Below are 23,040 nucleotides of genomic sequence, written 5' to 3'. Positions count from 1 at the left end.
GTTTAATATTTTCAGTGTTGTTTATGTATTAGAAGAATCATACATTTGATTTCATATTTTAAATATTATCAATATGTGATATAAACTTCAATTTCTATTGATGCCATTGGTAAAGAAAGACAATAGATATAAGGGAAGAAAATTGGAGGATAGCTATGGAAAATATAATGACAGAATTTTAAAGGACAAGTTTTAATTTTTAGACTCCTGGGACAGCAGGAGTGAATTTTATTGACTTCAAAGTTCTATATAATAATATAATTCAATTACTCTCAACCCTGCCTGTACATTAGAAATGACGTAAGAACTTTAAAAAAAATACTAATGTTCTGGTCTATGCCCAGAAATTCCAATTAAATTGTTCTGAGATGGGGCCCAGTCAACTGAAAATTTGAAGTCATCCAAGGTGATTCTAAACGTAGCCAAAGTAAGGCTGAGAGCTGCTGCTCCAGCCTCTTCAGAAGTATTGTGCTTTCTTCCCCTCTGAGTGTCTTCAGCAACAAGAATCTTGACTATCATTCTATTTCTTTAGCAATCCAGAGTAAGCTTACCAATTCATTTTATTCTATCTAATCTTTGCTCAAAGAAAAATTCTAACTTTTCTGATAATTAAATCTTCTCTTTTCTGATTCAACTTCACTTGTATCCTTAATGTTCTCATGGACATGTAAGAGAAAATCACAATTTCAGGGTGATAGAGAATGAAACTATTTACACGGTTGGTATTTTGAATTATAAGAGTGTAGTAAAGAAATTCTTTGTGAGCACATAAAAGGGAAATTTATCTCATACTTGGGCAGTCCAGAAAGTAAAATCTTAGTAGACATCTGAAAGATGAGTAGGAGTTGGTGGCTACGTAGACATGCTTGAACGGACTTAAGAATGGGGCAGGGGAGAAAGCAGTAGCTAAGTGTTATAAACCCAGGTATCAACAATAGAAAGACCCATTTGTTAAGTAGAAATCAATAAGAACAAAAAAAAAATCTGGGCTGGAGTGTGTTGAAGCTGAGGAAGAGTGTGAAATTGGAGGCTAGAGTGGTAAGAAAAGAATAGGCTGTGAAGGACCTTATAATCCACACTAAGGACCATATCCTAAGGATATCAGAGCACTGTAAAAGGTATTGAAATTTTTTAAACAGCAGCAATGTTTCATTTTAGGGATTTTATAATTCAGTAAAATGGTTTGCGAACATTTTGATCTTTCTGTCAAGAAGCCAAATACATAATTGATAAATACATACATTATGTATATTTATATATATACATGCATATGCATGTATATATATAAATATATAAGTTCTCTGCTGCTTTTATATTTCCTTCACAAAAAGATCTAACACTAGCAGTCATGCTTGTGGAGAAAGAAAAAGCTGCCTGCTCTATATTTTGTGATTTACATTTCATTTTCTAATTGTGCAGATAACATCCTGTTTATGGATGTTACTCTTGTTTAAGGATTTTTTTGGTCTTCAGCTACTTCTCACTGGCCAACCTGTTCTCTATCTTGACTTTTTATTGGGAACATTGCCAGAGGGAATAAGGACAGATTAGTTTAAAATTAAAATCAGCTACTTTGCTGTTTTTTTGACATACTTTAAAAGACAAAGGAGTACAATAGTTTGGAATTAATACTCAAAGTTGGGCTTTTGAACAATTCTCAGAATTAGTCATGTTTTTTCTAGTATCCATTAACATGGTTAAGATTGAATTAACAATGAAATATTGGGAAAATTCATAAAGGGAAGTATAACAACCAGAAGTAAACATGATTCAAGTTATAAAATTATTTGAGTAAATATGGAATAGGAACATCCTCTGTCAATGTACAGGTTACAATTAAAATCATGTCTTTGCTTTTCTAGCAAATCAATTTTTTGCTTATTGTTTTACACTGAAAAGCTTGTTTTTCTTGAAATTAGTTGTTCTTCAGTACCTACCACTCTTCCTTTTAGTCTTGGACAGGTAACAACTTCAAAAGTCAGTTTTTCCTCTATTTTATGGGCTGTTAATATTTGTCTTACCTGCCTCAAAGCTGTTGTGATCATTAAATACCATAATCTGGGCAAAATCACTACATATACTGTAAAGGTCTTAAAAATATCCTAATGATAAATCAAATAATGCACATGCTCCAGAATTTTATTCTTAAAACTGAGGATTTTGATTGGATTTATCAAATCTTTGCTTTTATCTATCATACATGAATGTTAAATATTAATAATTATTGTTATTTGAAGTAATTGATTTCATTGATTATTGGAAACAGCAGTCATGGTTCAAATTCAATACATACTATTACTGTACTCTTGTTCTCTTGCTTGCGCCACGTTGTATTGTTTCATTTTGTCTTGTGAAGATTTTTCTGGGTGAGTCACACAAGTTTTGCACTTGAAGAAGTTTATCTTAAACTATTCAACTCATCAATCTTTTAGGGATTAATATAAAGCCATTTTTGTTCAAGTTTTTTTTAAAAAGGGTTGTATACAAAAAATTATTTTCAACAATTCCAACTCATTCTATGAAAGAAAGCAACTGCAAACAGTCTTCTTCTTTCTGCAATTTTTGTTTTTACTATAGTTGGCACACAATACAGTGGTGAGTACCTAAAACATAGTTTCCTTTTGTATTATTTATACTGATTATTGTATTATTAATTTGTATTAAAACTGTAAACCTACACTGGATATCAAATGCCCCTCTCTGCAAGGTCAAATTCAAGTCTAAACTCCTGTTACCAACTTTTTGCATATTCCCAAAGATGAGAGCAATTTCAAAGCTAAGAGCAAATTACAGTGTGAAAAGGTTAAAAGAGACAAGGATCTTCAAGCTATGGTAGAATTCAAAGGGAAAATGATATCACAGTACTGTACACATGAGATTTAATTAATACTCTTTCAACAGCTAAAAATATGACATTCTAAAGTATAATAGTCTATTTATACTTAATTACTATAACAATATTTAATAAATTTATTGTTGTTTTTAAGATAGAATAATAGGAATAGACTATTAAGCCTTTACTTTCAAGTTTTTTGAAATTGTTACTTTAATGACTGAATTTTAAAAAATTATAATTTGTTTATTATATGAACACAGTAGATTCTCCTAGGAAGCTAGGCTATACTTTAAAGGTTAGCTACATTTCTAGTTTTAATTATCCTCTTCACAATACAAATTTTAGTTTTGATTTATTTTAAAGATATTAAGCTCATTTATAAGAATAAGTAAAACTGGTACCTGAAGTAGTGTCGAAAACAAAATCACCATATCTGAATCAGTGGAATGTGAAATAATATTTACATGTAATTCACTATCAGGGAATATTATTATTTAAAACTACAAGTAATTGAATGGTGGGAAGCAGATGATCATTTTCACTGAAGAGAAAAACCAGCAAAAATTAGTGTGTAAATTATAGCAGAATGGACTTAGGTTGGATATAGAAATATCTTAATGCCAATGTGATTAGATAAAAGAATTCATTATAAGTCTATAGAATGTTCATGATATTTTTTATAGATGGCAAACTTAAGGGGTCATTTGCCTTCTTAGAAGGAAAAAAAATGAATAGAACTGAGTACAAAAGTTAATTATTAAAGAATTATCCAATGTAAGGTTCCATGTTAGGTGCTTAGACACGCAAATATCTGTAAGACTCGGGCTCTATCCCTGAGAACAATCGTAACCTAATAGAGACATAAAACAATTTCATAATTTTCTCTAGCCAAAACTCTCAAAATGGCAGCAGTTTAAAGAAAAAAACTCATATCACATATAAGGGGAGAGGAAAGGAGGCTAAACAGGGTGACATTTGAATGTGAGGTGATGATGATGATGGTGATGATGATGGTGATGAGGGTAGTGGCGGTGAAGGCTTCTATTACACTCCTGAGTTCAGAATTTATTGAGAAATAAGATATAAGGATCAGACTGTTGGACATCAAAATATAAATTTTATAACTCAAAAAGCCCAATTGGAGGTGGTTTGGGAAAAAGTGAAGAAGGGGACAGAGAGAACATGGATGGTTATTTCAAAATTTCCCATCCTAGAGTTTGGACTGGAAATTCCTTCTCTATGTTAACAAGAGCAGTGAAGATAAACTGCCCTTTAACACAATAATGAGGGTTTTGTTATTTTGGTTGAAGACAGGCAGATCACTGAAAGGCGAATGTCATGACTGAGGTTATGTTTTACGGGAATGATCTGACTTTTGAGTTGCACATAGATTGGAGAAGGTAACTTAGAACAATTGCAGAAAAGTGGGTAGAATGCAACATGAAAGTTGATCGGATACATCTGGAGTCACATAAGGATGATGGCGTTGGGAACAGAAAAGAAAAGATAGATGATAGAGACATAAAAATGCCATAATTGCTAGAACTTGGCAACAGATTAAAAAGGCTAATGAAAGAGAGGGAGGAGTTAGATACCTGGAATCTTAATTCTGGATCATTTTAGAAGATGGCTACAGTAGGGAAATCAGAAAGAGCTGGTTGTGTGGTGAAGAATGGAATTAATACAGATTTCACCTTGGGCAGGTTTAGCTGGTCCTGTCAGTGAAGAAAATCTGTTTAAGTCAACAACCATTCATTGAACACTTAACCATACATAAACCACATAAGAAGAGTGCAGAAATAATTTGATGGTGTTTAAAGGGAAAGGACATTAAATAGTTTCACTTGAGGTCAAGATATGTCATTTTGAAATGGAATTTGGAATATGTATATGTTATTAGCACTTTTATTATGCAAGAAATGCATGCTTATGGTAAAAAATAAGAAAATGCAGGTACATAGAGAAAAAAAAAAAGGATGAACAAATCACCCAGAGGTAGATGACATATCAAAGGCAAGGAAAAAGAATTACATTTTTATAAATTTACAAAAATCCTTGTTATTAGCATAACTGGCAGAAGTCTACGTGCATTCTAACAAGCAGAACAGCATGCAGTTAATACAGGGAGTAGAATAGCCTCATTCAGCTGGAGTGCATGGTACTTGGGAGAATAATGGGAATGCTGAAAGAAGCTTGAAGCCATACGGCAGGCGTTGACTGTGCTGATTTGTTGTCTATTTGTTGCATAAGTTCTTAGTTACACATATGTACCTTTCAAACAGTGTGTTTTTGCCTAATCACTAGGTTTAAAGTTGTGCATAAGTTGTTATTTAAGAATGAGCTGAGGGTGTTTGTTTACCTTTCAGATATATGCCTATGCTACAACTGCAGATGGTTATGCACCAGAATACCCACTCCCCTTATTATTCAAAGTGGAAGATGATAACGATAATGCCCCCTATTTTGAATCCAAAGTGACTATCTTTAATGTGCCTGAAAATTGCCGAATTGGTAAGTTCACATTTTAGAAAAACACTGGATTTTTGCTTCAATTCAATTACTTATTTCTTGTTTTAAACACGGTTAGGCTAAACACATTTAAATACTTGACTTTCAAGAGTATTCTACATAAAACTTTGTAGTCTTATAAGATCATATACTCTTCATATGCAAACTTTTTGTGCTCATTTTGCTATGCATATATAGAAGGCAGCTAATACATAAAGTTACTTTGTTAGATCAATTCACAATGAATATGAATGTATGACAAATGATTTTATATTTTCTGATTCGTTCATGAGTCACTGACGTATTTATAAAGCAATGAATAATAAGAATATTTATAAAGTCTCAACACATTTTCAAGGACTCAAAAAATATCACAGTATGAAAATGTTAATCTGACTTATAACAACATACACCTTGCTTCACTTGGCATATTTTTCCAAACAAACTGAAAAAACAAGTTAAACTTGTTTGATGTTGTGGGCAGTCAAAATTGTGATCTTGGTATACTCAGGGGCATAACAAGACTGACTAGCTTTTAAAAGAATCTGCAAGAAATGTTGTTGGTTCTTTGATCCTCTAATCTGTTGCCATTACATGTGTATGTTTATTGTTCTCCCACAGTAAGTGGTTTGTTAAAGCAGCATTCAGTGAACTGACTTCTGGGCCATAAAGCCTGACCCTTGATACTCAGACTGAGGCATAATGTTTGTGTCTAACATCTATTAACAATTACTGTGTATGTTAATAATTCAGCACACTTATTAAAATATAAAAGCATAAAATCTTTATCATATGGCAAGCTGTACTAGTCCTCTAATAACATTTTCAAGTTGAGCTATAAAAGAAACAAGATATACAGAGACGGTCCCATCCAAAAGTGATTCGTAACCTGGGGTAGTGGTTTGCGGGGGCAAGAATTTTAGAATCACTGTTACCAAGGGTGAGGTGAACGTCCTCATATATGTAGAATATAAATCGTGGTGTTCACAGTTAACACTTAAATGAAGTTTCAAAGTAAGAGAAGCTTAGCATTTTGGAGAGTATTTATATTCTTCCACTTACTATACTTGTGGTTTTTGGGGAGAATGTGCTACAGCAATGCTTCATTTATTTATTTTTTGTAATATTATTATTTTAAATTGTTGACAATATTGGATTTCTTGAAACAGGAACGTCAGTGGGAAAAGTGACCGCCATAGACCTCGATGAACCTGACACTCTACATACTCGTCTGAAATTTAAAATCTTACAGCAAATTCCAGACCACCCAAAACATTTCTCCGTACACCCAGACACAGGCGTCATCTCCACAACGTCACTTTTATTGGATAGAGAAGTAATAAATTGACTTGTTAATTTCCCAGCCACTAAATTATATTTAAACTGCTAAAAACTCCCAGAGAAATTATAGCAGGCCCTTGGTGGCCTCCTCTCCAAGCATGCTTCCATAGGTGCTGTGGTTAGGGCTTCTCTGGATACTTGCTTTGTCTGTACAGAGAATTTGGGAAGGTACAAGATATTAGATGATGTCTCATTGAGATCATTGACTTGATTCAATGTGTGGATTTTGAAATAGAAAAAGATAGCTTTTAAATTTTGAAATGTTATCTTAGACACACCAGTTCTCCATTGTCCTGACTGACCAATCTCTTCTTCTATTCTTACTTATGCTGGTTTTCTGGAAAAAAAAAAATCATCATTGTTCCCTTTTTCCTTTTATTCAGAAATGTGATACATACCAGTTAATAATGGAAGTACGAGACATGGGGGGCCAACCTTTTGGTTTGTTTAGTACAGGAACAATTACTATTTCACTCGAAGATGAAAATGACAATGCACCATATTTTACAGAAACTGCTGTGAGTATATTTCTGTATTCACTTATTTAAGTTCTTTTACTTTTTTTTATAAGCAAATCTGGAATTTGGTAGCTCTGCGAGATTGCACATTCTGGCTTTAATAGCTACTGCTTATGAATAACAGACAAAAAAGTACAATTTCTATAAAAATCATTGAAGTGCCAGTTATTTCTGGATGCTAGGGAAATAACTATCCTCTTGGCCATATACAAGCTTCCTAGTCTTTGAAGATGTTCATGTATTCATTGTATTCTTGGATGGCAAATTATGATATCAGATTCCTTGGATTTAAATGGCTTTTATAGAATGAAGGAGTAGATGCCCTATCTGTGATGTCATTTATACTTCAACATCTTAAGATGAAAAAAGACTAGCTTTATATCCTTCACTCTGCTAGGGAATCAGTAGTACAGGCTGCCCACTGCCGTCGATACGCAGGCTCTTCCTGTGTTGCGTATGAGCAAACTTTCCTTTGGAAACTGCACAATACACGAAATATAGATAGCAGGAAAATTCCAGGAAATAGTTCTTCTTTCTTGACCTTTCAGTAAGTAATCTTCATTTTTTCATTAATTTATACCATAGTATAAGTGAAAGAAAGGAAAACCTACAGTGATAAACCCATCCATGCAATTTTATACTAATCGCTGTAACTTGTAACGATAGGTATTATTCCATATTTTATATGAGGAAATGGAAGGTCAGTTAAGTGACTTGCTTATGGTCTCACATATATAACATGTAAGAGGAAAAACTGGGATTAGACTCAAGCTCTTTTATGCTCCAGTGGCTACCAGGCTGTCATCCTTCTATGAATTCATCTTGCGTTTCTAGAAGATTCTGATTTACTACAGTTTTTAGTCTTTAAAATCATGGGCTCCCATAACCTTATTATTATTATTATTTTTTGAGATGGGGAAATTATGATTTAATTTCTCAAAAAAAAAGGAAAAACTCTAAAGTGTTTGCTAAAGAATCAATAGTAATTTTTTTAAAAAATTGGCATTGATCATCCAATGCAATTTAAAAACAGCAGATCATCCAGTAATAATAAGAAATGAATGTTGGTTGTAATTATCTATGAATATTAAAGGCTAAATGTATTAATAGAAGTGTTTGCTATATCTAAAAAGGGTGATATACTGTAAATATTATAGAATCAGAATAGAGGCAAATGTGAGGGCTGCATGTAAAGGAAAATTGTCAGAGGAGTTGCAAAGTTAAGACATAAGTTGGTTTTTCAAAGATGGATAAGATTTGAAAAAGTAGTGAGGAAAGAAGTAAACTCTGCATTACAGTTATAAATTCTTCCCAACATATGATTGTACGTTTCTGTTTTACTTTGCTTTCTTTTACTTTAAGTATGTTTTAGAAGAAAAAGATCATATTGTTAAAGCTATACATTTATAACAATGAGAGACTTCTTTTTTTTTTAGTATTTTACAGAAGTAGAAGAAAACAGAATCGATGTCGAGATTTTACGAATGGCTGTACATGACGTGGATTCGCCATTTACTCCTCACTCAAAGGCTGTATACAAAATCCTACAAGGAAATGAAAATGGAAACTTTAAAATTAGCACAGACCCAAATACAAATGAAGGAGTCTTGTGTGTTGTCAAGGTAAACAAAAAAAAGTCAAGCAATACTTTAAAAAATTCTAACAATTGGTATGTAAATTTCTAACTTAATTGATATATAGGTATTTATATATGTACATGTATGTATATAAATTTCTGTATGTACATGACCAGAGAATTACAATGTATTGCTGAAATGATTACATTGGTTTAAAAAATTTATTATTATTATGATTTTATTTTCTCTCTTAGAGGAAAAGCAAAGTAGGTACAAAACTCACTGTTCTATAGTGCGACAAACCAAGGCAGAGAAATATTGAATTAGTAATTAGATATTAGCCTGAGGGCCATTCTTAGACACCCACTTATCCAAAACCCTTACTTTTTTATTTTATTTTATTTTATTTTATTTTATTTTATTTTATTTTATTTATGTATTTATTTATTTTATCCTCACCCAAGGACATGCTTACTCATTTTAGAGAGAGGGGGAAGAAGGGAGAGGGAGAGGGAGAGAAACATGGATGTGATAAAGAAACACTGATAGGCTGCCTCTCATATGCGCATCATCCAGGGGACTGAACCTATAACCCAGGTGTGTGTCCTGACTGGGAATCAAACCCATGACCTTCAGGTCTACAGGACCTAAAGGTCAACTGAACCATACCTGGCCAGGGCCAAAACCCTTATTTTACAGAAAACGAGAGAGAGAAAAATGAAAGAATCACCATCTGAAATCAAACTTCCTGACTTTTCAATTCCCTTCATGCTCATATTATACGTTTGCCTCTCTGTAGTCCATTTTATAAGACAATTTACTAAATATAAAGCAGCTATGCGTATTAATCACCCTATATTTTGAGGTATCCAGGGCTTTAGGATTTTAAAAATTCGATTGCAATTACTGGCACCTAAAAGAATTATTTTAACTGAACCTGGTCGTAAGTTCTTCTCCCATCGCTCACACTAACCTGTTACATACTTCCACTGTTAATTTTTTATAGACTGCATTTTCTTAGAAGCTTTATGTACAAATTGTGCTTCCCTTATAAGGTTTATAGAAAATGTCCTTTAATTATTATATTGCCTGTTCTTTCTCTTACTCTTTCCCGCCTCCTCCTCCTCCACCTCCTCTCCCACCTCTCTTCTCCCCCCACCCCTCCTCCTCCTCTTCCTTCTTCTTCTAGGTTTCTTTCTCTCGTTTTCATTTTTTGTTTTCTTGATAGACTTCAGTCTCTAATTACTTAAGTATTGTTTAGGATTCTTTCTGATTATTCAGTTCAGGACCGAACATTTGAATTAGAAACAAAGCAAACCAAATATAATGTGCTTTCAAAGGTGCTGCTTAATAATGTCATTATATCTTTTGACTCGTGTATACAGATAACCGCTCCATTATAGCCAAGTGTCATATGCTAGGAGCCTATCTAATGATAGCTTTGGAGGGGACTTTTGCTGTTTTGGTTATCACTGTTATACCATTTGATAAGTATAGTAATTTATTTGAATTGGAGTAAATTAAACCTTAATTCTGTATTACTATTAATATTTAAAGTAATAACGCAAAAAAAATGAACACAGGAACTTCCCAAATAAAAGTGAGAAGAAAAAAATGATTAAATTTTATTTTATTTTAATTCTTTTGGCTTTTTAAACTAAACTTGTATTTTGCATGAATTTTAGATTAATGGGAAAATTGCAAAAATAGTACAAAGTTAATTCCCATAGACCCTTTGTTCAGCTTCCCCTGATGTTAACATCTTATACAACCATGGTACAGTTGCTCAAAGAATTTAACATTGGTATATAGTACTATGAGCCAAACCACAGACTCTTCAGATTTCATAGTTTATCCACCGATGTCCCCTTTTCTTTTTTTTCAATCTGAATTTATTTAGGTGACATTGATTTGCAAAATTATACAGGTTTCAAGTGTACAACTCAATAAAACACCATCTACACACTGCATCACGCACCCATTTCCCCAAAGTCTCTTTCCGTCCCCATTCCCTGCCCTTTGCCTACCTCCACCCACGCCCACCTGCTTCTCCCTTTCCCCCTGGCCATCACCACCCTTGAGTTTCCCCCCAAAATTAAAAATTAAACTACCTTTTCACTTTGTGACCCCATTTCTGGGGATATATCCTAAACATCCTGAAACACTAATTTGAAAAAATACATGCACCCCTTTGTTCGTTGCAGCATTTTTTATAATAGCTAACATCTGTAGATGAGTAGGTCGAAAACTGTGGTACACTTACGCAGTGAAATACTACTTGGCTGTAAAGAGGAAGGAAATCTTGCCTTTTGCAACATAGATGGACCTGGAGATAATTATGCTAAGTGAAAAATTCGTTAAGCTTTAAAAACCACAGTTTTGCACTTGCTAGTTTTTGTCATCATAAGAAGCTAATTATGAGTCTTTAACTATGTTAGCACTTTCTTTGGGTAACATTTTATACAAAAATAGATATCCCTTTTGTGCTAAAGCTTGGATTATGATTATAAGTCTTCTATGTTTGGTGTGACACATTGTCTAATTAAAGTATGTTATTTAACAGTCATTGAATTATGAAGCCCACCATCAAATCATTTTGAAAATTGGTGTGGTTAACGAAGCACAATTCTCTAATTCACCAAACTCACAACCTCCTACTATGTGCACTACGACTGTCACCGTTAAAGTTAAAGACAGTGATGAGGGTCCTGAATGCCAACCACCAGTAAAAGTTATTCAGAGTAAAGATGGCCTCCCAGCTGGCCAAGAACTCCTTGGATACAAAGCAATGGACCCAGAAACGCGCAGTAGTGAAGGCTTAAGGTAATGTATTTTTCAGAAAGTTCCTTATTTTTAATTGTGATGTAAATTGATTTCAAATTTAGGAAAGTTCTATGTATTTTTTAAAATGACAAATTTTGAGATTATATCCACTTTTAGGTTTGATCATTTACACTGATTTCTTAAAATTAGGTATAAGAAGATAGGAGATGAAGATGACTGGTTTGAAATTAATGAACGAACTGGTGACTTGAAAACTATAAAAGTACTAGATAGAGAATCAAAATTTGTAAAAAATGGCCAGTACAATGTTTCAGTGGTTGCAACAGATGCAGGTGAGTGCAATTTTCTAGAAATAAAATATAAATATAAGATATCATTTAAAGAAAATCTTGGAGTAAAATTTGTTTATTTCCAGATCAAAATTTTATACAAAAAAAGCTTGCAATATGATTGTTTAGTGTTTGGGAGCCCAACTCAATTTAGTCCCCAGTACATCAATAACACAAAGCTCGGAAGCAGGAGTCCAGGTTTCACCGTCCATTTTACTTGATCTCTGTCTCAGACATGGTGGCATCCTCAAGGGCCTCCATTTGTTTCGGGAGTATAGATTTAGATCACTATGACTTGAACATGCTGAAAAGGTTCAAACTGACTAAAACAGTTGGGTTCAAGGTAAATTGGTTTTGAGGCCCTCTTAATGGGGAACAAAATTTCCCCCTAGGTTCTAACGATATGCTCAAACAACGACTCTTGAACATGTCTTTTGCTATACTCTGCAATCCTTTTCCAAGGTTAATTCTAGAACCTATCTGGTGAAGAATTGTTTTTCAAATGTCATAAAGTAGTTTCCCAAAACCTTTGCAAACTACACTCCAGGCTGTAAACCATTTTGAACATTGTTGTGTAATTAGTGCATTTATTGATCATTGGTTTTTCTTTTTGCAATGCAAGTGCTTGACTTAAGGTGTGTTTGCTGAGACATTCACTTCAAAGATGGCTGTTTCATAAATGTATTGCCAGCCATAAGACTAGAAAAAGGAGCCAAGCTGCTTCCTCCCACTCCTTGTTCTATAAACTCCTGCTCTTATGTTTTAAAATCATGGATAAAGAGTGAGCCTGTGAAAGCCTAGGCCTTGCCATCCTGACTTCAAGGCCCCTGAGAGAGCTTTCCTCCCTCTGACTCCGTCCCCACCCTACCCTACCCTGTGACCATGCTGTGTAACCCCTGGTGTGCCATGAAGTTTTTGTTTTTTAAAAACAAGTTATATACTTGTTTTTTCTAAGTTTCCTTTGAAAAGTGGCTGGTCTAGCCACAACATTGGTCATCAATAGGCTGATTTAAGGTAATTCTTTCAATATAGGTTAAAAAAAAACCCTACTAAACAATGGGAACAACATTAACTGAGAAACAGAATTAATATTGCCATTACTCTATAATCTTGGGTGATTTGCTACTCCTGTATAAGTAAAATATGAATGGTTCAAAACCACAATTACGCTGTCAAGCAATAATTATATCTGCTGATTTATTCCACAAATGTTGATTGTCTAGGCAAGTTACTATGAAAACTAGAACGAGACATGGTCAAAATCTTACATGACATCAATTAAAGGATTATTATAGTCTCATAAGAGTTTCTATGGTATGAAAACTTTCCCCATAAAAGAAAGTATAACTATCATAAGAAGTGGAAATCAGTTAAAATCTGCCCAGATTAAAGGATAAAAGTAGGAGATTTCACAGAAATACAGAAGTTTGGTGGATTAAGTACTATTTGGAGAGACGGAAAATACGGAGAACAGAACTATAAGGTATTAACTTTGTCTTTTCGTGCTAAAGGACAATGTCTATAAACATAGTGATCGTGACCCAAAGAAATGAAATGCCAAATCTGAAATGCAGGGATCTATGCCCCAGGCTATGGATAGCCTGGGTCTGCTCAAGAAGAAGTAAAGATGAGGATGTTATAAATTCTGATGGAAAACCACATGGCGACATGAAGGGGTTTGTTTGTTTGAACTTTAATCCATCACTGTATACTTCCAAGGGCCAAATACATAAACAATTGTTTATATTTCCACATGAACATTTAGTTTTGACACTCACAAACACTTCAGGGTGATGACCTAAATATTTTTCTAGCTTTTTCAAAAATTCATTATTTCCTGATCTTTCCTGTGCCAATTATCTCAGTCAAGCTGGTTTTCCTGCTGTCACTCTAGAAAACACTCTCTAATACACTCTCTGCCTAGAATAGCACTGCCCTTTCTATTTGAAATTCAGGTCCCTTAACTTCTTCAAATGAATGGCAATGACAACTGTGATGGTTCTCACTAGTGTGCATTCAGTTCTTCTCAAGAAAAGCCTTCCTTCCTGGCATATGTTAACTATCACAGGTGTAACTGAACTAAAGGGGTTCCTTTGTCTTTGTGCATCAAAACCCAATCAAACTCGAACAGGAGTTTGCAACAAAGAAAGTAAAGATTTATTTAAGGAAAATGCACCAAGGCCAGAGATACAGGTGAACAACTTCTCTAAGACTTGTCTCCCTTATGGCGTTTAAGGGATGGGTTATACAGGGGGAGAAAAAATCATCACTCATGGAGACTAAAGGACTTAAGGTCACGGTTAGGGTTGTGGTCTCTAGTGATTGGTTGGGGGCTCGGGCAGGGGGCGGTGGATCACTGCATCTGGTCCTGATGTCAGCCATGGCATTATTTCTTCTGGTTTTACAAGGATGTGGTCTGTGGTGGTGTTCTGTTTTTCTGTGTCTGGAGCTGGAACCCAAATGAGGCCAAGATGTAATCTTCAGTTTCACTGAAATTCTGTGTCTGTGGTTAACAGACCCAACACTTTGTTCCTCAGATTATTTGATACTGACCAGAGCCTCATCCTGAGGCCTCATCGATTAAGGTAGTGGAGATGCAAGGGAGAAGGAGATGGGTGGGTCAGGGTGCTGGATTAGGCCAGTTTGAGTCAAAAGGAAGAAAGGGAAAAAAGGTCATATTAAAGAAATGAAGTTTCTGAGTGTTTACACAGGTTATGTGTCTTCTCTATAAAAGAGTGAATATTCTGTTCCTGTAACTTGATTGATTATGAGATCAATTTCTTTTTTTCTTTATTTTTATTGTTTATGCTATTATCACTGTCTCCACTTTTTCCTACCTCTACTCAGCCCTTCCTTCCCCCTCCCTTAGGCCATCACCACACCAATGACTGTGTCCATGGGTTATGCATTTATGATTTTGGCTAATCCTTTCCCCTTATTTCTTCCATTCTCTACCTTCCCACTCCCCTTAACAGCTGTGTTCCACGTATCCAAGCCTCTGTTTCTATTTTGTTCATTAGTTTCTTTCGTTCATTAGATTCCACATGTAAGTGAGGTCATATACTATTTATCTTTCACTGACTGGCTTATTTCACTTAGCATCATGCTCTCTAGGTCCATCCATGCTGTAGCAAAAGGTAAGAGGTCCTTCTTTTTCACTTCCATGGAGTATTTCACTGTGTAAATGTACCACAGCTTTTTTATCCGCTCATCTACTGAGGGGCACTTGGGGCTGTTTCCAGGTCTTGGCTATTGTAAATAATGCTGCTACAAACATAGTTGTGCATATACTCTTTCGAATTGGTGTTTTGAAATTTTTAGGATTTATTTCTAGAAGTTGAATCACAGGGTCAAAAAGCGGTTCCATTTTTAATTTTTTTGAGGAAACTCACACTGTTTTCCACAGTGGCTCTATCAGTCTGCATTCCTACCAACAGATTACCAGGATTCCCTTTTCTCCACATCCTTACCAGCATTTGTTTATTGATTTATTGATGGTAGTCTTTATGGCAAGTATGAGGTGATATCTCATTATGGTTTCATTTTGCACCTCAGTGATAATTAATGATATTGAGCATTTTTGCATATGTCTATTGGCCAGCTGTATGTCCTTTCTGGAGAAGTGTCTATTCAGGTTCTTTACCCATTTTTTAATTGGATTATTTGTCTTCCTGGTGTTGAGTTGTATAAGTTCTTTCTGTATTTTGGAAATTATGTATTTTGGTGTATGAGGTGTGTTGTTGGCAAATATGTTCTCCCATACAGTGGGCTTCCTTTTCATTGTGATGTTTTACAAGGACCTCTTTTATTTGCTAAGCTGTCCTTTTCCCAAGCATCTTGTGCGGGTTTTGGCATTTGGCTAATTCAGCGCCGACATTTGTCATTCTTCTGTTGTGCATCCCATGAATCTTTAGATCCAGGTTGTAAGTTTCACTCTCAAGAGCTTTGCAATTCTAGGTGCATAATTGGCACGTGCAACACTTAGCTTAATATAGAAAATTGAGTTCAAAAGTTTGTAAAATGTTTTGTTATATGCGCTGCAAAACAGTTTTCTTAAAATAACAACTATTTAAGGGTTATCATGTGTAAGAGATAAATATTTTGTGTGTGTGTAGTCCAAAAAAGACAGGAACACATTTTTGGAGAGGATTAGGAGGCATAGGGCAGCTTGATAAGAGAGAACCTAAAAACTTTCTAACAATTAAAGAAAGCGTATGGAAAGTGTGTGGAAAGCGTAATTCATAATGAAGGGAACTTCTGGTTCCTGAAAATATTTAACTGGTAATAAGGAGACATTGCTTTTTGGAATCTCTATTGTTGCCATATTATAAGTTTAGACTTTACTTAACCCAAGATGTACTTTCTAGCCTTGAGACTTGCCAGTTGTTTTTATGCTTAGTTTAAAGTAAGGTTTTGAGGTAGACAAACATACCCACTCAGTCACTTTCCACAATCTTCAGCCATTATCAATATTTACATCTTTTTGGCTCTATTTTTCAGAAGTAAGCTGAAAACTTACCATCAGCCTTTTGAGGTTATAGAAGACTTCCAGAACTTTATTTCACCCTGACTTGACTACCATGCATTTTAACAATTTCAAGAGTTCATTTTTAATTTTTATTGTATTTTTTATTACCATTTATCCCTCTTATCACCATGCCCGCAATCACCACGCTGTTGTCCATGCCCGTGAGTCCTTTCTCATTTTTGCTGGATCCTTCCGCTCCTTCACATCCACCCCCACAGAGCTGTCAGCCTGCTCTTCACCTATGAGCCTTTCTATTTTGTCAAGCATTCATTTTTAACCACATACTTAAAATAGAGACTGAGATGGAAAATAATAATTTCTGTGATAAATGTTGGTTGACTATAGGATTCAATAAGTCTTGATTTGCTTTTGGGTGGTTGCCCTATTTCTTTATCAGACTTGTAAAGTATGGTTCCTCTCTATTGTTCCATGGAGAGAAATGGCTCTCTGTTTAAAATTTTAAAAATAAAATCAGCATACTTGTTGACTCAGGTTGTAGTGTCTATAACTACATATTTTTTGACTTTAAAAATAGTCTCTTTTTCCAAAACTCAGTTCTTTGTTAGTGTACTGATTTTAAAGTTGTTACTTGTATTCAGATTTATTTACAAATTTCTGGCAGTCTCAAAATGTTTATATGCTATTGCAGATCTCTTCTTACAAGAGCTATATCTCTCTTTTATTTACAGATATTTTTAAAACTTGTTCAGATAGAATGGTTTTTAAAATAGATGTATATATAGTAATTATCTTTTGTAAGTAATTGATTTAAAAATCACTTTTAATAAGTTAATTTTGTAGTTATTCAACAAAAAAAAAATCACTGAAACATAATACTACATTATATGGGTTAAGTGATATTTCAAACTAGAAAGAAAAAAATCAGATTTTATTTGCATATGATTTATAGTGCTCTTCATGACAAACATATCTGCTCCAAAATTTAGACCAGTGTTAAAGCAAAACACTGAGAAATTTCATCAATTGTTTTTTAGTCTCAATTTTGAAAGTTTACCATTTATTTTAGTTTATTATCTTACCACATATAGTAAAATTTGAACATGTTTTCTGAACTTCATTATCTATTAAACACAACTAATAAGCACCACTTTACTTAAAAATATTTATTGAGACTCGTATGACCCATTAGTCCAATATTAGTGGCCATCTAATAATGAATAAGTGTTCCTATTCTTAAAAAAAATTAATTGATTTAGGGTGGGGGTGCAAACTTATGTTTATGGTTTATTTAATTAAGTTTTTGTTTTACGAAGTATAGAAATGGTATATACATTCTGTTCAATGTGTTAGTGTTAAGTTATAAGTTAGCCAAGACATGCTAGGCTAACATGCTAGGCTATTTCACTAGGTTCTCAAGATGAATCTGACTTAGCTCTGAGGATGAACAGTGTTCACAGTTCAATGTGTGAGCCAACGATAAGCCAAGTGTTGTTAAAAATGAAAGGAGAATATAGCTGCAATTATCCATACAAGTCACAGCAAGTTTCATGAGGAAGTGATATTTGAGTGGATTCTTGAAGGATAATAAGCTTTTTTCAGGAAAAGTATTCCCAGCAGGAGCAACAAAATACATCAAAGCAGAAATGGAAAGGAGTACACATAGTGGGTTTGATGACAAATTTTAAAGTTTGCGCAAAGAGCATATGAGGAAAACGGTCAGGAAAAGAGGGTGAAAAAGTTATTGATGACCAACTGTAAAGTCTTTGTATTTTAAGCATGAATATAGCTCTTCATAAAGACAGATGTAAGAAATCGATTTTCAACTTTCAACTGAGTATTCTATTAGTGACATTATTCATAATCTCACATCTTTTAGTTTCAAAAAGCACCTGTCATGTTTTGTACTTACAGTAATGTGATCTGAAGAGTGTGAAATTCAAGTCCAGACAGCTAGTAGAAACCAGTCAAGTTGTATCATAGAGATGGCAGAAAACAAAATTTTAACTAGAGATATGTTTTATTTTTAATTTTTTTTAGATGGCAGATCTTGCACTGGCACATTAGTCGTTCTTTTGGAAGATCATAATGATCACCCACCACAAATTAACAAAGATGTGACAATTTGTCAGCATCATCAGGATTTTGCTCTTCTCCAACCTGTGGATGCAGATGGACCAGAGAATGGTCCACCTTTTGAATTCCGTCTGGATAATTCTGTCAACAAACTTTGGGCCTTAGAAAAAAAAGATGGTGTGTAATTATGCTAAATCATATAATCAATAGAAACTTAAGATGGCTGATGGTCTTGACTTTCACTTAACTTTATGGTGATAATTAAGTGTTAATTTTAAGAAGTTATTTTATTGATCCCATAAGAATAATGCCTTGCTTTTTTTAAGTAATAAATAATATATTTATGAAATTTAGACTCTTGTTTTGAATATACCTTAAGAAGTCATAAATTTTTCTTAATATAATATTTGAATAGCATGTTACGTATAGATTAATATAAGGATAGAGCTATATCAATTAGTCTTCCCTATTTATCAAAATTCAAAATCATTTTTAAGAAAAAAAAATGAACCACTAGAAATTTTCTTCTAAGGTAAATTCTATGCCTCCTGTTTGCCTTCCCCACCCCAAGAATACAAAGTCAGAATAATATTGCTATTGAAAAGTCATTATATCAATATATATTCTCTTTTATTTTTCCCATAGATAATACTGCATTGCTTCGTGCAAAGCAACAACTTGATTATAACATTTATAATGTGCCTATTGAAATAAAAGATAAACATGGTCTTGCTGCAAAACACGTATTGTCAGTCAGAGTATGTGACTGTACAACTCCATCTGAATGTAACATGGCTTCGGCAACAAGAGAGCGTGATATTAAAGTAGCAAAAGTCATACTTGGAAAATGGGCAATTCTTGCCATGGTGTTGGGTTCTGCATTGTTGTTATGTAAGTATATTTCTAGAATATGTTAACTGAAATTTTTCTAATATTGTTAAAAACATATGGTGATTCTTTATATCAATGACATTTATAGCCTTTGATATATATATATATCCTTTTAAAAATCTTGCATGTACTAGAAGACTTAGGGTTCTGAGTCATAGAAGAAGAAACATATCATTAAGAGCGGATTAAAGTGATTTTCAGAGGTGTAGCCTTAGTTCTTCCCATAATTATCTGTGAGACATTGGGTAAATCATTTCCTCTTCTTAAATTCTTTATTCCACATGTATAATGAAGAGGTTGGATAAAATAGTATTAAGATTCCCTCTCATACAAAATATTAATAGTGAATGAACAGAAAGAATTAGTGAAAAGAGTAGCTCCAAAATTTACTTAGACGTTTATGCTCAATGTTATTAATGAAATGAAATAGCATACATCTTAAGAAAACTTCAATGAGTGTAACGAATGGATAATAGTCATATGGTAAACTACTGAGGAAAAGTGATGCATGCAAAGAAAGTTAAGGTTGTGCATTCTGCCACCTGTTTTTTAGAGATGCAAAAGTGATGGAAATCATTGCCCACACTTCCTTTCTTGTCTCCCATCATTCTTCCCTCCCTCTCTCTTTTCTTTCTTTATTAACAACTTATTTGACTACACGCATCCTAGTCACATGTATAAACTTTTGCCATAGTTTTTGTTGTTCCTAATTCATTGATTTGAGTTTCAAACTAAACTGAATGTTTCTCTTAGCACTCTGTTAGTGATGTACACTTTCAAAACCAGTCACTGATTTTATGTAACTGCTTTTCCTGTTTGTATTTATGCCTAATGCTCTTTGGTTTATGGTTCTAAGTCCATTAAGTGTGTTCTGTATGGATTTTAAATACCAATAATATTAGCTTAAATTTCAATCAAATGAAGTTACTATTTCAGTGAGGAGGAAATGAGAGAAACATTTAAGTTAATTCTGGACCTGGGAAGAGAACTATTAATAAGCTATGCTCACTTCATCCTCCTTACTTTTTATTGATCTGTTTCTCAGTTAGTCTAACAACATAATCTCACTAAGACAGAGATGGTCTATATATTAGTACAGTTGTTAATATTCTGTTTTAAATTATATGACCCAAGGGTATTTCAATTTATGAAATAAAAATTTTTAAGTTCTGTGAAGGAACTTTTAAACAATCATATGATTCAAATGATTTAATATATATCAGCATCAAAAAATAATTCAACTTACCTATTTTTATTTTTTTAGGTGCCCTGTTTACATGTTTCTGTGTTACTGCTAAGAGAACAGTAAAGAAATGTTTTCCAGATGATGTAGCCCAACAAAATTTAATTATCTCAAATACTGAAGGACCTGGAGAAGAAGTCATGGTAAACCACACTTCACTTTCTTTTGACTGTATGGTGAGGCAATGATGACAGTTGATTATTACATAATAGTAGTAATAATAATACATCTAATGTTGATTGAGCCCTTACTATGCAAAGCAGAGCTCAGTGCCCTGCATGTGTTAATGGACTTAATATTCGTAATTCTGCTTTATTAGTTTCCTAGGGCTGCCATAATAAAGTACCAGAAACCGAGTAACTTAAACAATAGAAATATGTGGTCTCACAGTGCTGAAGTTTAAAAGATGAAGGTGTCAGCAGGGACAGGTTCCCTGTGGAGGTGCTAGAGAAGAGCCTGTCTCAGGCCTCTCGTCTGGCACCTGGAACGAAGCTCTTTAGCTTATGGCAGTGTAAATCAAACCTTCAAATGGCATTCTCCTTGTGTGCGTCTCTGTGTCCACATTTCACCTTTTGGATTAAGGTCCCTCCCTAATTGATGACCTTATCTTAATTAAACTAATGACATCGATAATGACCCTATCTTCAAATAAGAGCATCTTTTGAGGCGCTAAGAGTTAAGATTTCAACATACAAGTTTTGGAGGAGACACAATTCAACCCATAGTACCTACCCTATGGGTGCTATTATTATCCTGATTTTAGGTATGGGAAACTGAGGGGCACAGCAAGTAAGTGATTTGCCTAGTGTGGGAAAGACAGAAAGGCAAATTGTTAGTTTCAATGTGATTCCTTCATTTTATAACTCTAACTTTATTTTTAGGAAGCAAATATTAGACTCCCCACACAGACATCCAACGTCTGTGACACAAGCATGTCTGTGGGCACTCTTGGTGGCCAGGGAGTCAAAACACAGCAAAGCTTTGAGATGGTCAAAGGCGGCTACACTTTGGACTCCAGCAAAGGCGGTGCACAGCAGACCCTGGAATCCGTCAAGGGAGCAGGACTGGGAGTAACAGATACCGGCAGATACACATACACCGACTGGCACAGCTTTACCCAGCCTCGGCTTGGCGAAGTAAGTGCCAGTGTCTTTGAGCTCATATTCCATGAAAGTTAACACTGTTTATAAATCAGGACTTCCCAAAAGTTTTATTTCTCATACACCTGGAATTCATCACTTGTTAAATGTGGAATTATTATAGCTTTGGACGTCAAGTCCAAACCCAAAGGGAGAAATGATTTTGTAAAGTTCAATGTTTAAAATAAGGAATACAAAATTTTATCTAGGAGTGGCATATGTAGACCTGTTTAGGAAGTATAAAAAGACTGATAGCATGTTCCCTAAAAATTACAAGGAAAATCACCTAGAGTGAGATATTTGTTAGAGAGTAATCCACAGATCGTAAATTATAAACATTTTTTAGTGTGTTAAATCCTTCGTGTGGTTATAAAATCCTGGCTGTCGATATCAACCAGATAAACTGTTAAGCTTTTATTTGGGGTTTTAGTTCCTTGTTTTATGTTCAGATTAATCAATGTAAGTTAATATTAGCCAGTTTAATATATTAAATTATTATAGCTATTTAATGGTGTATAAACAATAAGAATCATAGCCAATATTGATTTTCCCCAAAACATGGGAAGCTATGGAGACCCAGTTCAACTATACAAATCTTATGTTCAAATGGGAAATAGAAAGTTGGTTGTATGATATGTGTGTAACTTTAGTTTTCATAAATGTTTTCACGGGGAGCATTTATGTATCTGCTATATTTTAAAAATGACTATAATACAGACCAATCATGTGCATTTTTTATACGTAGGAATCCATTAGAGGACACACTCTGATTAAAAATTAAACATTAAAAGGTAAATCAAAGACATTATTTTTATGCTAATATGTTTAGGTGTTTTTAAAAAATAATAAAATGTGCTCTTTTTTAATACAGAAAGTCTATCTGTGTGGACAAGATGAGGAGCATAAACATTCTGAAGACTATGTTCATTCATACAACTATGAAGGAAAGGGGTCCATGGCTGGCTCCGTAGGCTGCTGCAGTGATCGGCAGGAAGAAGAAGGGCTTGAGTTCCTAGATCACCTGGAACCCAAATTTAGGACACTAGCGAAGACATGTGTAAAGAAATAAATGCTCCTTTTTAACAGAGTAACATCTGCAAATGCTTATGCAGGAGTTTATTGAATGTACAATGATAGCAGCACCTGCTAATGTGTTTGTTTATTGGAGGCAAACTTCAAGTCATGTAGATAAGGATACTATAAATATAAAGCTCCCTAAATTCTCCTCGTCTGGTAACTTCTGTGTTCTCTAGAAATAATGGTTCCATTGGTTCATTGTCTTGTATATGCCTGTACATATTGCCCTTTTCAG

At 34.1% G+C, this 23,040-nt stretch overlaps 1 protein-coding gene across 1 annotated transcript in view; it reads left to right on the top strand.

Annotated features, from left to right (window-relative positions):
- DSC1 (desmocollin 1) overlaps positions 1 to 22,509 on the top strand; it is a 29,436-nt gene extending 6,927 nt beyond the window's left edge. The window contains exons 6-16 of the mRNA XM_054583845.1: positions 5,203 to 5,347; positions 6,514 to 6,680; positions 7,069 to 7,203; positions 8,640 to 8,825; positions 11,344 to 11,603; positions 11,754 to 11,896; positions 18,420 to 18,632; positions 19,101 to 19,346; positions 20,611 to 20,732; positions 21,471 to 21,725; positions 22,474 to 22,509. Of these exons, the coding sequence (XP_054439820.1) occupies positions 5,203 to 5,347; positions 6,514 to 6,680; positions 7,069 to 7,203; positions 8,640 to 8,825; positions 11,344 to 11,603; positions 11,754 to 11,896; positions 18,420 to 18,632; positions 19,101 to 19,346; positions 20,611 to 20,732; positions 21,471 to 21,725; positions 22,474 to 22,509 (1,908 nt within the window). The remainder of the gene's footprint in view (positions 1 to 5,202; positions 5,348 to 6,513; positions 6,681 to 7,068; positions 7,204 to 8,639; positions 8,826 to 11,343; positions 11,604 to 11,753; positions 11,897 to 18,419; positions 18,633 to 19,100; positions 19,347 to 20,610; positions 20,733 to 21,470; positions 21,726 to 22,473) is intronic.
- Positions 22,510 to 23,040: the final 531 nt, after the last annotated feature.

Source organism: Pteronotus mesoamericanus, unplaced genomic scaffold, assembly GCF_021234165.1.
Source record: "Pteronotus mesoamericanus isolate MK-2021 breed Mesoamerican mustached bat unplaced genomic scaffold, CSHL_Meso_final contig_74, whole genome shotgun sequence".
Classification (NCBI taxonomy): Eukaryota; Metazoa; Chordata; class Mammalia; order Chiroptera; family Mormoopidae; genus Pteronotus; species Pteronotus mesoamericanus.
The sequence above is the reverse complement of the archived record's forward strand: the minus strand, read 5'-3'. Positions and strand labels throughout refer to the sequence as shown.